Source organism: Sinocyclocheilus rhinocerous, unplaced genomic scaffold (assembly GCF_001515625.1).
Source record: "Sinocyclocheilus rhinocerous isolate Xijiao unplaced genomic scaffold, SAMN03320098_v1.1 scaffold885, whole genome shotgun sequence".
NCBI lineage: Eukaryota > Metazoa > Chordata > Actinopteri > Cypriniformes > Cyprinidae > Sinocyclocheilus > Sinocyclocheilus rhinocerous.
In genome coordinates this window covers 359,108-375,724 of record NW_015630040.1, presented here as the reverse complement: position 1 = coordinate 375,724, position 16,617 = coordinate 359,108, and the positions used below count along the sequence as shown (strand labels likewise).

The window sequence follows — 16,617 nt, the reverse complement described above, 5'->3', positions numbered from 1 at the left end:
GAGGACTGCTTTCGCTTAGAGCCCAGCAGCACGGGACTCCGTTCCTTCCTGTGGTCTGCACTCGGTCTCGCTACACGCACATGCTTTCAGCAGTTATGAGAGGACGCCACAAGTTGAATAGATAATGATCTTCCCACGCATGTCTCTCAGTTGTTTGTTTAAAATAGAAGGAGGAAACTGAGGATCATTGGATGAAGTGTGGAGCATGTGTTTGAACAATCTGACCCGTGACACCAGAATCTCCTTCCCGTGTTTTCTTGTATAAATTCACAGCTGAAGTGCTGTTTGGGTGCGGTCACGAATGTTTGTGTGTTTGGCTCTCATCTGATCTTCAGAAAGCTTGATATCCTTATAGGGATAGTTTGCTTAAAAATGAAAATTCATCATTTACTCGACCTCATGTCGTTTCAAACTTCTGTGCAAGTCAAATTAAAATATTTTGAAGAATGTCTCTGTTTTTTTGTCCACACACTGAAACTCAGTGGGGTCCAGTGTTTGTTTGTGTGTTTGGACTCCGTTGATGTTTGGGTGAACTGTACCTTTAAGGACAGCAAGGTTTCTTGTGGGTTTGTTTTCCGCAGCTAAAGGAATAGAGGTCTATGGGGTGAGCCACTGCACTGGAATAAATGTTAAAATAGACATGGTTTTGATTGTACAACCACAAAATGTAAACACATTATATGTGTTTACATGAGACTAGTGCGATAAAATCACTTTCTAACCTTGTCTATGTAACATTATATACAGGCGTTTAACTCCTGTCATGACCATGTAATGGCAGCGAACCCTCTTTTTCATATAATACAGGCAATTTTTCCAGAAAGAGACTGTTTATATAAAAACCACTCGCAGGAATTATGTCAGTAACACATTAAATAGAAGTTCATCCTTGAATAGTCATACAGGACAATTTATAAGTTTACAGGTTAAATATATGCTCCACATTTCTGCTTTCAGTGCCTCAAGAGCCCCTTGACTTTCATTATAATTGCATTATTTTTTAAACACTATTTTTATTTGTTTTTACAAACTGAAGTCAAATGTGTTTTCTATAATTATTGCCCATAAGGAAGAATTGATTATTTATGTGTCAACCATTTCATACTGCAAGAAATGTTTCCCCCGCAACTGTGTCAGTTTTTCCGTTATTTTTATGGTTTTCTACCAGGTTGTTTGTTTGAGCTCTAGTCAGTAGTAGCAGTTGGAGTACGAATTAGGCGTTCAGGTTTTATGTTGTGTGTGTGTGAGATTTGCAGAGGTGTTTAAAATGGAAGTGCGATGCCTGAATGGCTGGACTTCACCCTATTAAATGAGGTATTAAGGAAATGGACAGACGTCTCCTGTTCGGGTAGAGATTTTCTCCCATTTTGCTTTCCCACAATAATATTTAGCTTGTGCCTGAGCTTTGTCTGACATTCACAAAGCAGCCGTCTCTCTTCAAGATCTCTTTCACTTTGTATTGCATACATAGCATTGATGATACAATTATTTACGCTACTGTTAAATACATTTGGGGTCAGTAAGATTTTTGAAAGAAATTAATGCTATTATTCAGCAAGGATTCATTCAGTTGCTCAGAAGTGAAAGAAAAGAGATACATTTCATATAAATGAAGTTCTTTTGAACTTTCTATTCATTAAAAAATCATGGGGGAAAAAATGTATCAGGTTTCCAGAAAAAAATAAAATAAGCAGAACAACATTGATAATAATAATAAATACTTCTTATGCTTCATATTATAGCATATTAGAATGATTTCTGAAAGATCGAGTGACACTAAAGAATGGAGTAATGATGCTGAAAATTCAGCTCTGCATCACAGGAATAAATTACGTCTTAAAATATATTAAAATAGAAAACAGCTATTTTGAATTGTAATACAATTTCAGAATATTACTGCTTTTACAGAATTTGTTGATCAAATAAATGCAGCCTTGGTGAGCATAAGATAAAAAAAAAACTAAAAAAAAACTGACCAACCCCAACCTTTTGAACAGAAATATATAGTGGGTCCAGACATGTATGCTTACTATTTATATATTTATTTAGATTTATATATATTTATATTTATATATATTTATATTTTTAATCTATGGGTTAGCAGTTTCGTTGATGCAATTGTGCAATTCTTCTGTTTAGATTTAGAGATCTAGGGCTGTCAATCACTTGATCGACTCCACCCACTGCACTTTCAATCCCAGCTCTCAGTGTCCACCTACACTACAGCACAGTTTTCTGTTACCTATCTAATCATTATGTCATCGTAAGTTATTGTGGGATTCTGTCTGCTTTTATGTCAGTGTTGCTTTGCAATGTATCTGCCAAGTTGTGTGTGCTGCAGGCTGTCTGGCACAGGGCTGTAATTATTATCTTAACCCTGTTTTGCTGAGAGATGCAGAGTAATGGTAATTCAGACAATGCTTACAATGCGCTCTCTCTCTTCCGTTGTCGGTTTTAAATCAGTCTGGATTCTGGGATTGATTTGTCTCTATAATTATTTTCTGAATCTTTCATTTGTCATGCAGTCATTCATGTTGTGTTTTGATGATCATCACAGATGTGATGCTCTAATGTAATGTCTGTAACGAACCGCTGCATGTTTGCAGTCCCCTAGCTAATATTCCTAAGAACATGCTGTCACAAACACATATCATCAATATTCACACACGGTCTGGTACATGCTGCCAAATGTTTCTCCAGAAGCTGCACATCTTTCTTCTTTAATGCAGATACTTCCTGCACATAATGGTCCTCACTAATCCAAATATTTACTCGGTATGAAATAAGCGCTCTCTAGACGGGCCAGAGAAAGCCTGTCTGTCCACCTCCTCACTGCAGACAGACAACAACAGAACAATAATTTCTGATAGGAAAGGAGAAATAAAGAGATGAAGAATATTTGAGACCTGTGCTGGCAAAATGAGTCCCAATGAGCAAATTCTTAATTTTTTTTTTCGAATGCTGCGCTTTACAATTATACCATATTTGTGCTGAGGGGAAGCAGCAGTCGTCAAGAAGCGAGCAGAGTAGATGAGGGCTTAATGAACTCATTTCTGTGAAAACCTCAAGCTTGAACAAAGTTGACATTTTTCACTTTTTCAGAATCAGTCTGTGCACATTCCGACTCATTTTGTCAGCACGGGTCACATTTAAAGCTGTAGCACAATTTTGCTGTAGATTTTGTAGCCAAAAAGGGACTTTTTTTTAACATTCTTGTATATTTGCAGGTATATATCTGTCTGATCTGACCTACATCGATTCGGCGTATCCATCCACTGGCAGCATTCTGGAAAACGAACAGCGTTCCAACCTCATGAACAACATTCTGAGAATCATCTCAGACCTGCAGAGATCTGTTGAATATGGTGCGTATCACATTTGCGAGTTTGTTTACTTTGGCAAATGAACAGAAGTAACTGGGAATTCATTTCTCCCTCTGTCTCAGATATCCCAGTATTGCCGCATGTCCAGAAGTATCTTAACTCTGTGCGCTACATTGAGGAGTTACAGAAGTTTGTGGAGGACGACAATTATAAGTGAGCAGTGTTTATATTACATAAAACACTACCGGTCAAAAGTTTGGAATAATTAAGTTTTTGAAAGAAGGCCCTTATGCTTACCAAGACTGCATTTATTTGATGGAAAATGCAGTAAAAACAGTAATATTATGAAATATTATTGCAATATTAATTATTAATTAAATTATAAATTATATAAAAAATTCTATTTGAAATAAATTAAAATGTAATTTATTCCTATGATGCAAATCTGATTTTTTTTTTTTTTTACTTGAATGATAGTCAAGGTTTATACCAAAATATTAAGCAGCACAACTGTTATCAACGTTGATGATAATAAGAAATGTTTCTTGAGCAGCAAACCAGCCCATTAGGATGGTTTCTGAAGGATCATGTGACACTGAAGACTGGAGTAATGATGCTGAAAATTCAGCTTTGCATCACAGGAATAAATTACATTTTAAAATATATTAGAATTGAAAACAGCTATTTTAAATTGTAATAATATTTCACAATATTACATTTTTTTTCTGTATTTTTAATCAAATAAATGCAGCCTTGGTGAGTTTAAGAGACTTCTTTCAAAAAAAAAAAACATTTAAAAATCGTAATAATTCCTAACTTCTCACAGGTAGTGTATATTATACTTTTTGTGTTAGTGTTAGAATTTGTAAATGATACTCATGTTTGTATGCATATCAGGTTGTCCCTAAAGATTGAGCCACCAGCTACCAGCACACCTCGCACCACTGCCTCTAGAGAAGACCTCACAGGTGAGAAATGCATGCAGCCCACACACACTGACGCTAACCAGGTGTCATGCCATACTTCTCTTCTGAGTTGTTATCCTAAGCAGATGCAGCCTTGACATGTGACAACATTTCGTTGGACGTTTGGATTTTATTTATGTTGCATCATGCTGGGTTTGCTCTGACCACAGTGAAGTTTCATTGGTTCCGATTTGCTCTCCCCAAAGCTGAACACCTTCAGTGTCACACATTCTTGTTAATGATTAGTATGTCTGTTGTTTTTGTGACACGGGTCCAGATATATCTGCGTCACCGTTATGTGGTCGTCGTGGTAATGTTGCTGAAGGTGCCCTGCCTAAAGTCTCGCCAACGCCACCCTCACCTCGGAACCTCATCACCTACGGACACAGGAAGTGCCACAGCCTCGGCTACAAGTGCGTTTGATTCATATTCTCAGTTCATTTGTTTACATCACCCACTCCTTTGTGTGTAGCTTAGTGCAATTCATTGAAACTCTCTGTAGCATAAAGCAGTAACTTCCTGAAGAAGGATCTGCCTTATACTTAGTTTCTACAAGCTCTATGTGAGATATTCTTCTGGTTTCTTGCCAGATATGTCACTACTGATTAAGAAAACATTTCAATCTTTAACTTGACTTCATCTCTGTCCTGTGTGTGCTGCAGTTTTATCCACAAAACGAACACGGTGGAGTTTAAAAGTGCTACTTTCCCCAACGCCGGATCCAGACACCTGTTGGATGACAGCGTGCTGGAAAGCCACACTCCCACACGAGGACATGCAGAGAGCTCAACACTGTCTAGCGGCATTTCACTGGGTATGAGACACAAACACACGCACAGAGCTACTGGATCATGGACTGGATCAGTCTTTTTATTCTTTATATGTCATGATCGTATGATTTCAGGAAGCAGTGAAGGGTCGGAGCTCAGTGAGGAGATGTCATGGCCTGCCTTTGAGAGGTGAGTCTTCTAAAACATTCACACTTGCAAACACAGTCAAGGACAGTTACACGTGCACATACATGACCACATGCGTGAGTACATATGGACACAGCATGTCATCATGGAACATGCTGGAATCTATCCTAACCCTCAGCACTCCCCACCAACCCTCCTGAACAGAGACTCTTCCAATGCTTCTCTTCATCATCATCAAATTAATACAATCACTTTTCTCCAATACAGCTTTTGATTATTTGTTTAATCTGTAATTTATTGTTTATAATGCATTGACAATATCAGGTGTGACCATAAACCTGCTTTGAGACTTTAGTTTCCCATAACTGAACACCTGGGCTAAAACGAGCTTCAGCATGTGAATGTAAAAGGACCTTTGCACTAGAAAGTGTTTTTTGGCACAGAAGAGTGTGTTCTGTGACTCTCAGCTGCCTGTGCTTTCTCTTTAGTGCTCTACCTCTATTGTAGCTAATGAGATAAACTTCCTGTAACAGGAACAGAGTATAAGAGAGTCATTTGTGATGGCCGCTGCCAACCATGCTGCTTCAGGTGTACACAACCGCATCAGTGTACCCTAAATGCATGTCAAAGCCCCCTTTTCTTTGTCTCCTTCTGTGTTCTAAAAAGGTAGTCTGTTATATATATAAGTAGGAATTTAATAAATTATAAATAATGATATTTTAATCAATCTTATATTCATTTTACCATTTTGAGATTATCAAAATTAACCGTTAACCCTGCCAGTTTGGCCAGGTAATAGAAGTGTCAGTTCCAAAAGCCAATAGCTTTATTAATGGATAATGCACTATTTCTGTTTTAAAATATTTTAAGTAAAAATGCAGCATTTGTGTATATTTATGTATTTATTTAATAAAGTTTGTTCTTGGTTCTCTGGAATACGTGATTCTGATTGGGCACAATTCTGTGAATATCAGTCAAATATTTACAATACCGTTCAAAAGGTTTTTTTTATGTTTTTGAATGAAATTTGTTATTCTCACTTTTTTATATATAAAAAATGCTGTAAAAAAATAATAATAATTAACTATTTAAAATACCTGTTTTGTGTTATAATATTTGAAGGTTTTATTTATTCCTGTGATACAAAGCTGAATTTTCAGCAGTCAGTATTCCAGCCTTCAGTGTGAAATGATCCATCAAAAAAAAAAAGAACAGTTTTTTAATATATTTAATTGTTTTTAATATATCTGTGATACATTTTTTTAGGATTCTTTGATGGATTTTATTTAATTTTTATTAGGGATGCACTGAAATGAAAATTTTGGTCCGAAACCGAAATTTCTGGATGCACTTAGCTGAAAAACTGAAACCGAAAATGCTTTTTAATAATTATTATTTTTTAAATAATATAAAATAATTTTGTAAGACTTTTTAATTTAATGATACTGATATTATTATCAGAGCATGTGAGCAGAGCATAGCGGGGAGCAGATCGTGAGAGGGTAACGTCATTTTACCAGCGTTGGCCAGTACAGCTGTACTACACCATGTTACTGCACAGTAGCACTATTGCAAACAGGAACAAGTATACTACATAGAAATTTACTTATTTGAGCGGACTTTGCTTTTCCGGTGAGCATGAGCGGTACACGAGCATTCGGAGCAGCGGAACGCATATTCATAGAGCGGTGCGCTGAACACTGCCGGACGGAGCATATATTTTGTCACTTAATAGCTGGCTGACTGTACACTCTCTATTAGTTATTTTAAATATAGTGACACTATATTGGTCATTGGCCACCCTGCTTTCTAGATATCACATGGGTTATTGAAAAACCTTTATCGGTTGACCACGTATTGTGTGCCAACCATTTGTTCAGACATGTTAGCCAGAGTCTTTAGACCATAGAAGGAGACAAAGAAAAAAGGTGCAGAGCTCTAGCACAGCCTGTACTGTGTGTTGTGTGTGAGGGCTGTGACTGACCACTGCCCCGCTATGACTGACACTCTACAGGACTCGATTCTACCACTCTCTGGGCCCCGTCAGCAGAGTGGGTCGCATTTCCTGCAGAGGAGCACTCAGGCCCAGCAGGTAACTCAACAACCCTCCGACCCCCGCCGGGTCTCTCTCTGTCTGACTTACCCTGTACAACTGGGGAGCTATCGCCATCACAGTGTGTAGTGTGTGTTTTCTTACTGTGGAATCAGGTGGTGGGCTTTTCTGAATCACGTGTGTGATGTTGACTCTTATGCTGCAGTCGTGGCTTGTTGCTGCTAATCAAAACCCGCAAAAGCCACTGAAGCATCTCTTCTGATTGCTCCTGCTTTCTGTTCTCCAAACGCACACAGCTCCTCTCACCTCTTTTGAAATAAGGGTTTGAACGACTAATGTTGATTTACTCCCTACAATACAGCTAAATGGCGACCTTTAGCGCCAAAAGCACCATCACTGTGAATGACTTGAATGAATTCTGTGCTAAAAATTTATAAAAAAATCAACACTCCATTAAACTCAGAATGTGTGATAATTCACTAGTTATTAGATTGTCTAAATAATAGTAAAACTAGTCATCCTCAAGGAGTAGTTTGCCTAAAATGAAAATTTGCTGAAAATCCACACAACCTAAGCCAATCCTAGATGTAAATGAGTTTGTTTCTTCATCTGAACAGATTTGGAGAAATGTAGCATTACATCACTTGCTCACCAGTGGATCCTCTGCAGTGAATGGGTGCCGTCAGAATGAGAGTTCAAACAGCTGATTAAAAACATCACAATAATTCACAAGTAATCCACACGACTCCAGTCCATCAATTAATGACTTGTGAAGCAAAAAGCTGCATGTTTGTAAGAAACAAATCCATCATTAAGGTGACTTTAAAGTTTAAACCATCGCTTATGGTAAAAATACGAATCCATAATAACACTTCCTCCAGTGAAAATGTCCATCCCCTGTTGTCCTCTCACATCAAAATCCACCGCCAAGACAGGTTTTTTTTAAACTGTTTTTGCTTGTAAATGGTGCTTGACCGGTGTGTATATTTTTCTCCTGATTCATACAAGAACTTTTTTCATTGGAGAAAACGATATTATGAATAGAGGACTCTTATTTAAGCTGAAAGCAATGGTTTGAAGTTAGAAATATCTTAATGATAGATGTTTGTTACAAACACACAGCTTGTGGATTACTTGCATGTGGATTGTTGTGATGTTTTTATCAACTGTTTGGACTCTCATTCTGACGGCACCCATTCACTGCAAGTGAGCAAGTGATGTAATGCAAAATTTCTCCAAATCTGTTCCGATGGAAAAACAAACTCATCTTGGATGGCCTGAGGATGAGTACATTTTTAGCACATTTTCAGTTTTTGGTGAACTATTCCTTTAATGTCGATATGAAGTGGAAGTTGAGATTGATTTGTGACAACTGTATTGTAACTATTTCCGAGTGAAGCAGCTCATCAAATAAGAATAACATGTAGGACAGGACTTGATCATCAGCTGTTGATTGGATTGTGAAAAGTAGGTGTTTGCGTACAGCAGTAGATTCAGATATGAATGCGATTGGCTAAACTGCATCGTGGCCTTGCATACCTCAGCCAGTTATGGCATTTTGATGATAAGTTCAGTAAATGGGTCCATCAAATGCAGTTCTTAGAGGCCGTTCACATTGGATGTGTTCCTGTGTTCAAAAACAACTAAATTGTAATTGTGTGAGAAAAGAGGCCTCTGAGTTTTTAAAAAGGTGCACAGAATGTGAACATGAACAGTTAAAAAAACGAATAGTGCAGGATAACTGCCAGATGTTCAACAAATAAATAAACTAAAAAGCTATAGAAGCTTAGATGAAGACCTTCAAATTCTGTAAATAATAAAGGGAACATTGCTCACAGCAGATGATTTGAAGTCTGACAGTAATTGTCTTGAAATTTATTGTTGAATGTGGTGCATTTGTTATACAAGCAGTGCTCTGAAGGCCCCAGCGGTGCTTTAAAAAGGGTCAATTTAATTTTGAGAGACAACCTCTCAGACAGGGGTTTACCATGCTGAGAGTATTGCCCGTCAAAGCACAGCATGATAAAACCCTCGCAGAGAGCGTTTCTGTGTGGCTAAATTCGTCCCCTTTTAAAACACTGCTACAAAAAAGCAATCAAAAAATAAAAATAAACTGAGATAAGCTACTTCATAAATGAAACACATATGGTGCTCATGGTTAACAAATGACCACCCAATTTTGCATATCAACAATTTTTCGGTATTGTTAGGCAGTTTACATCTGGAAAGATTACCCAATCATAACAGAGACCATCTACTTATAGAAGTCTTAAAGGTGCAGTAGCCAAAAAAACGGTCTTTACAATATGAGAAAATGTTCATAAAAACAGAATTAAGGCTGTGTGTGGTCTAAAGTTTTTTTTTAGCCAGCTGTAAACGCCTAACTGTGAGCGCTTCTGCGGCGCAGCATTTTTATTTATTTATTTTTCAGTTGAGGCACTTTGGTTACTATGATACAGAATAAAGTAATGTGAATTAAATGTTGCAAGCATTATTTTTCATATTAATATTCATAATAGTTCGGGAATCCCATCTTGTACAGACACGTATACTCTGAGACAAGCAATATTAACATCTCCTCCATTGTTGTTTAGTCGTAGTACAAGCAGAATGTGTGACATTCGGTCGGTGTGGTATTAGTCCCGCCCCTCCTCCACTGTGATTGGATGGCTGACTAAACATGACAGTGAAGAGCGCTGCGTTTTACTTAAAGTTGAACATTCTTCAACTCTCGGCACAGAGAAAAAAACACCCGAGCGCTCAGCGTGAAAAAGACACTCCGCGCTCGGCATGCTCCTGGCGTTTTAAAAAACACAGCACTCCCTTTGAAAACAATTGAAAAAATATGCTAGCCTAGGGAAAAAACGCTTTGGTGGACATGCAGCCTAAGAAAACCTTCACTAAGTGGACTTTAAAATGCCACAAAAGTGTATTTATGAGCAGCATGCTGGTATACAGTAGTGTTAATGTCATACGTTAGAGGGTTTTTTTTATCCTACTGTAAGTGAAACTAAACCAAAGCCAATTCAGTGAGTCTGAAGGACCAGACGGTGAAATAATCTTTAAGTGTAAGGCAGTTGTTCTTTTATGTTTAGATTTAGAAATGAATAATAAAAGAAAATTTGTAGTTTTTTGTAGGCGGTAGAGTTGCTTTGTTTCTGTACTTGTGAAAAGAGAAAATGCTTCTGGTAGTATGCAGAAGCGGAGAAAAAATAAGAGAAACATAAAAAAAATAAAAAAAAATAAAAAAATTTAACAGAAGTAAACAAATAGTTCACCTAAAACAGAAAATTATGTCATGATTTACTCACCCACAATCCAAATCAGTCACTTTCCTTACTGATGCAAAAAGAAAAAAAAAAGTGTGTGTTGTATTCCAAGTCTTCTGAAGTCACACAGTAGCTTTGTGTAAGGAAACTAACGTTGATATTCAGTGAGAATCTTGACTTCTGTCCAAGTTCTGCTTGGCAGGTTCATGAGAGTTCATAAATGAACCACTATTTTGAGTCAGATATTTTTTCAGTTCACAGTCTAAATGAGCAAATCAATGTTCTTGAATTTATATAATTTAATATATACATGTTTGAGTGACATGAGGTTGAATAAATGATGACAGAATTTATTTTTGGGTGAACTATCCCTTTAAGACAGATTAGTCACTATTACCTTTTCAGTTTTTAACAGTTTACTCATTTGCTTTGTTTCTCTCTCTCAAACACCCTCACTTTCTTCACATCATAACTCTGGGGTGTGACTTTTAAAATATGTTCACTTGGTTTATACGTTTATGTGTGTCTTTTTAAAAAGTGTTGCATGTCCCATGTGTCAGTTAAACCTGTGTGTGTGTGTGTGTGTGTGTGTGTGTGTAGCTCTGCAGAGTCGGAGGAGCTGGCGGTGCATCTGTACCCAGGAGCTGTCACAGTTCAGGGGGTCTTACGCAGGAAAACCGTCCTCAAGGAGGGCAAGAAACCCACGGTGAGAGCACCACCGCCTCATCTGTCTCCTGCCCAGAAAATCTCCCTGTGATCTCACCCTCTTTTCCTTTCTTTTTTTAAAATGGTGCATTATTAGCAAACCAAAATAAAAAGGATCTTTAAAAAGAAAAGAAAAGAAAGACAGAAAAATTTTTCCCATATCTATGTATTGTTGACAAATGCAGTATAAAACTATTTTGATACATATTCATCTGACACGTGGAATAGTACACAATATTACATTAATATTACATTGTTATTTTACTGTTTTTGAAAGAAGTCTCTTACACTCACGTTTTGATAAAAAATGTAAAAACAGTAATTTTGTGAAAATAATATTGCAATTTAAAACATTTTGTTTTTGACGTCAAAGTCCAGTAAAGGTCTATTTTGATACATATGCATCTGATACTTGGTAAAAGCTAGCATGGAGAGTTTGTGTATTTTCATAGTAATATTATTAAGTTATCATTAATGTATGCATATTTCATTATAATATATTATAACATGCTACCATTCTAAAGTCTGAGGTCTGTAAGATTTTTTAAATGTTTTTGAAGGAAGTCTCCAATGCCCACTGCATTTATTTGATGAAAAAAATACTATAAACAGTAATAGTGTAAAATACTATTAATCTAATTTATTCCTGTGATGTAAAGCTGAATTTTCAGCATCATTACTCCAGTCTTCAGTGTCACATGATCATTCTAATATGCTGATTTGCTGCTCAAGAAACATTTCTTATTATTATTATCAATGTTGAAAACTGCTTAATATCTTTGAAGAATCTGTGAGGCATTTTATTTATTTGATGAATAGAAAGTTCAAAATTTTTTGTGACATTATAAATGTTTTTAATGTCACTTTTGCTGAATATAAGTATCAATTTCTAAAAAAAAAAAAAATCATACTCATCTCAAAATGTTGAACTGTAGTGAATATTGCTTGATCATGATGACATTTTACTTTTTTACATTAAATGAATTTGGTTCTGTTGGGTCACTACTTGATGTCCAAAGTAAAATCAAAATCAGTTGGGATCCTTTGCTCAAGCGCGTTTCTCTGTCTGCACTCCTCCATCTCTGTCGTTATGTCTCTTCCCCTCTGCCCTCTCATCATAATCTGCTCTTTCATCTTTTGCTCTACAGTCTCTCTTAACTGTCAGTCATTTCTCCATTAGCCCCATCAAACTCAGCGGTTTCCTCAGAGAGGAGTGTGTGAACGGAGCCAAGGCAGTAAAATATACTGCGTTGAAGTCCAGTAATGGGAGCTGAGAGGCCTTTTAAAACCCACATCTCCTGCACATATTTGATCTGCTACTAAATCTGCTTGTCTCTGTATTTCTAGACCTTTTACTCAAGCTTGCACGTACATACACTGGATAACTACATGTTTGTACAGTTTGGGCTCCGTTTTGCATAAACGTATAATTAAGTGTATCATTCGGTTAATCTTGATCGATATGTTCAGATTTCTTCTTGGCCTTCTATTTTGTTTTGTGCTTGCTCAGGAAATGTGTCTCACACAAAAGCTTGATATATTATGCATAGCTGACATTGTAGGGATTTTGTACTTATAAAAGTTAGTTTTATATTTCAGCCATGAAAATAAAGCACACTTATAGGCTGTGTATATGTGTGTGCCAGTGGTGTATGTGGTAGTCTTATGAAATTAAATTTGATTGTTACACATTTACGTTAGAGTACCTTTAATTGAATTGAATTGAATTATTGTAAGTTAAGTGGTTGATAAATGTCTGTGGTCAATAGTTTGTTTATTTATTTCTCTGCACTACCTCTGAGAAAGCTCTTCTGGTGTGGGTCTGTAAGCTTCAGTGTTTGGACTAATGTTTTGTCTCTCTCGGTTTCTCTTGTATTGTCTGTAGGTGGCAGCGTGGACTAAGTATTGGGTGGCTCTTTGTGGTACTCAGCTTTACTATTATCCTGCTAAGTCCCTCAAGGCCACAGAGAGGAAGCATGTGAGTCTTTCCACACTATTACAGATACCAGCACACATAAGTCTCAAAAAATATATTGTTGCTTATTCTGGCAAAAAAATTGGCTACATTTAAGAAGCTTAAAGAAGATTTTGTATATGATTTTGTATATATATGTGACCCTGGACCACAAAACCAGTCATAAGGGTCAATTTTTCGAAATTGAGATTTATACATCATCTGAAAGCAGAATAAATACGCTTTCCATTGATGTATGGTTTGTTAGGATAGGACAATATTTGGCCGAGATACAACTATTTGAAAATCTGGAATCTGAGGGTGCAAAAAAATATATATATATTGAGGAAATGGCCTTTAAAGTTGTCCAAATTAAGTTCTTAGCAATGCATATTACTAATCAAAAATTCGGTTTTGATATATTTACGGTAGGAAATGTACAAAATATCTTCATGGAACATGATCTTTACTTAATATCCTAATAATTTTTGGCATAAAAGAGAAATGTATAATTTTGACCCATACAATGTATTGTTGGCTATTGCTACAAATATACCCCAGCGACTTAAGACTGGTTTTGTGCTCCAGGGTCACATATATATATAATGACAAAGCAATTGTTTTTATAATTTTAAAGAAATGAATATTAGTGTAATGTGACTTATGATTTGTATTATTAATAATAAGTTGTAGTAGTATTCGTTAAAAATTGATAAAAACATTTCAGTTTAAAATAAATATACACTACCCTTCAAAATTGTTTGGGTTTGGCGAGATTTGTAATGTTTTTGAAAGAAGTCTCATACTCATCAAGGCTGCATTTATTTGATCAGAAATACAGTAAAAACTGTTGTATTGTGAAATATTATTACAATTAAAAATAACTGTTTTCTATTTGAATACATTTTAAAATGTAATTGATTCCTGTGATGCAAAGCTGAATTTTCAGCAGCATTACTCCAGTCTTCAGTGTCACATGATCCTTCAGAAATCAGTCTAATATGCTGATTTGCAGCTCAGGATACATTTTGCATTATTATCATTGTTGAAAACAGTTGTGCTGCTTAATATTTTTGTGGAAAGTGTGATACTTTTTTTCTCAGGATTCTTTGATCAATAGAAAGTTCAAATGTACAGCATTTATTTGGAATATTTTGTTAAATTATAAATGCATTTATTGTCACACTTGATCAATTTAATGTGACCTTGCTAAATAAATTTTTTTTACTGGCTCCAAACTTTTCAACAGCAATGTACATCATGGTAGTAGTTATTGCACTGCTTTTGTTTTGTTTTTTCCACTTCGGACTAATAAAAACCTGAGGGCCCTCGTTCCCACAATTTTCATAGTGGTGCGTCTGTGAGATTAGAACTGTCTGATTTAACCAGGGTTAGCGTACAGTATGCTCTATACAGTCCATGGGTGGTCCATCTGAAGCTGATGAAATGATGACACTCATCATGTGAGAGGAAGAGAGCGTCACTGTGTCCTGCAGCCTGATGCCTCATCACATAATCACTTCAGTATGACACTGATGGGACAATGCTTATACTAATACCATCCAGCAGGAGAGTTTGGGAGAGACAGGGATCCTGTGAGCCAGAACAGTTACGCTAAATGGACTCAGTCAGACAGAAAGCCTTGGGTGGCGTTTGTAGAGATGTGATGCTGTCCAGGAGGTGTAGAGAGGGGAGGAAGAGTTGTTGGAGCCAGGAAGGATGCTAACAGCAGCATGCCAGATGACTGATTAATCAGGCTTCAGTGCTGAATGAGGGCAGCTGTTCGCAGTCATTGGATAATGAGATGGATGACATCACACATTACCAATAGCTATGTTTCCATCCAAAGATGCGAATTTAACTTATGCGCAAAACTGGAATATCACATAAAACATTTGCGAATAAAGCACCGTTTCGATCCAACGAGTCAAAGAGAACAAATTTAACAATAAACAATTCCTGATAAACTGGCACTAAATATCTCTAAGAAAACTAGGAGAAGCCACTGAATATAATAATTTGTATATGTAATAAATTACTTGTGCTTCAGAGAGAGCAGACGAAACACAATAAATGCGGTCATTGCTTTTAGAGGTGGATGCCTGCTGTTTGGGAACGCAGTCGTGTAATACAGTAATTATACAGAAATACTTTGATGACAGACTTTCCTCAGGCATTTCAGAACGACCAAAACAACATAGATGCTGTGAACGAGATCGGTCTGCTGGTTAGTCAAGTCATCCTATCTCATAGCGCAAAGTCACATGACTTTTTCAATTCGCTTGGTGGAATTTATTCGGTAAATGTGTTTCCACTAGCTATGTTTCCAAATTTCGAATAAAAATCCCTTAATTCGCAAAAACGTTTTTACGCTCGCTTGAGGTGGCTTTTGACTGGCTTTTGACTATAGAAATAAATTTCTATAAGAATTGTAATGCCATTAAATATGATTTGATTAGAAGCATTTTAATAATAATATTAATAATTCTAATTAAACTATTTGGTATTGTAATAAAATTTTAATGTCATTGATATAAATATTTTTATTATAAATTATATAGTACAAAAAAGTTGATTGGCACTTTTTTATATTTTTACTGTAATTTTCATTTTTAATAATAATAGTAGTAGTAGTAGTATTTCAAGTTAATTGAATTTCTATACAAATTGCAATGCCATTAATATAAATTGTAATTAAAATTGTTTATATTTGAAAAAAAATATTAGAAGCATTTTAGTATTTTGACTGCAATGTTCAGTTTTTAATACAAATAATAATACCAGTATTTCAAAATAATAAATTCCTGTAAAAATTGTAATGCCATTAATATAATTTGTATATATTGAATTTAAAAAAAATAATAATTCTAGAAGCATTTTAATATTTTGACTATTTTCCACAGTTCAAGTCTACCGCCAGCAAAAGTGTTTCTGTTTTGGGCTTAATGGCCATGATGGCAGATGACCCGGAGCATCCCGACGTCTTCCTGCTGACTGACTCTGAGCACGGTAAGACAGCCAATCACAAGCCTTGTACTCTGACAGCAAACAATCGCAAGCCTCAATCAAAGAGCGACGACCTATCACAGAAATAAAGTGTATTGCAAAACATCTATTCAGTCGATACTGAGAAAAGATTTACTATTTATCTGTATATGATAATATGCAATTATCTGCAATTATTTGTTTGTGTGCTGTCAGGAAACTCATATAAGTTCCAAGCAGGGAACAGAATGAACGCTCTGCTGTGGTTCAAACACTTGAGTGCAGCTTGTCAAAGCAACAGGCAACAGGTGAGTATGTGTGTGTGTGTGTGTGTGTGTGTGGATTTATTCAGGTCAGAGCGTTATTTAACTCACAGTTTTCTTTGTAGAGAAAATGCACCACATAAAGCCATTTAGTGCCCTTCGGTGTGCACTCAGCGTTCAGAG

The 16,617-nt window shown here is 36.2% G+C and overlaps 1 protein-coding gene across 3 annotated transcripts in view; it reads left to right on the top strand.

Moving 5' to 3' along the window:
* LOC107739854 (ras-specific guanine nucleotide-releasing factor RalGPS2-like) overlaps positions 1-16,617 on the top strand; it is an 83,923-nt gene that overhangs the window by 65,682 nt on the left and 1,624 nt on the right. The window contains exons 9-19 of one of the 3 annotated variants that reach the window (XM_016552070.1): positions 3,228-3,365; positions 3,446-3,536; positions 4,221-4,291; positions 4,566-4,701; positions 4,951-5,102; positions 5,193-5,247; positions 7,220-7,297; positions 11,128-11,233; positions 13,118-13,210; positions 16,090-16,195; positions 16,388-16,479. In XM_016552070.1, coding sequence (XP_016407556.1) covers positions 3,228-3,365; positions 3,446-3,536; positions 4,221-4,291; positions 4,566-4,701; positions 4,951-5,102; positions 5,193-5,247; positions 7,220-7,297; positions 11,128-11,233; positions 13,118-13,210; positions 16,090-16,195; positions 16,388-16,479 — 1,118 coding nt within the window. Of the gene's footprint in view, positions 1-3,227; positions 3,366-3,445; positions 3,537-4,220; positions 4,292-4,559; positions 4,702-4,950; positions 5,103-5,192; positions 5,248-7,219; positions 7,298-11,127; positions 11,234-13,117; positions 13,211-16,089; positions 16,196-16,387; positions 16,480-16,617 lie in introns of all 3 variants that reach the window. The other 2 variants (XM_016552069.1, XM_016552071.1) reach the window with 2 other exon arrangements.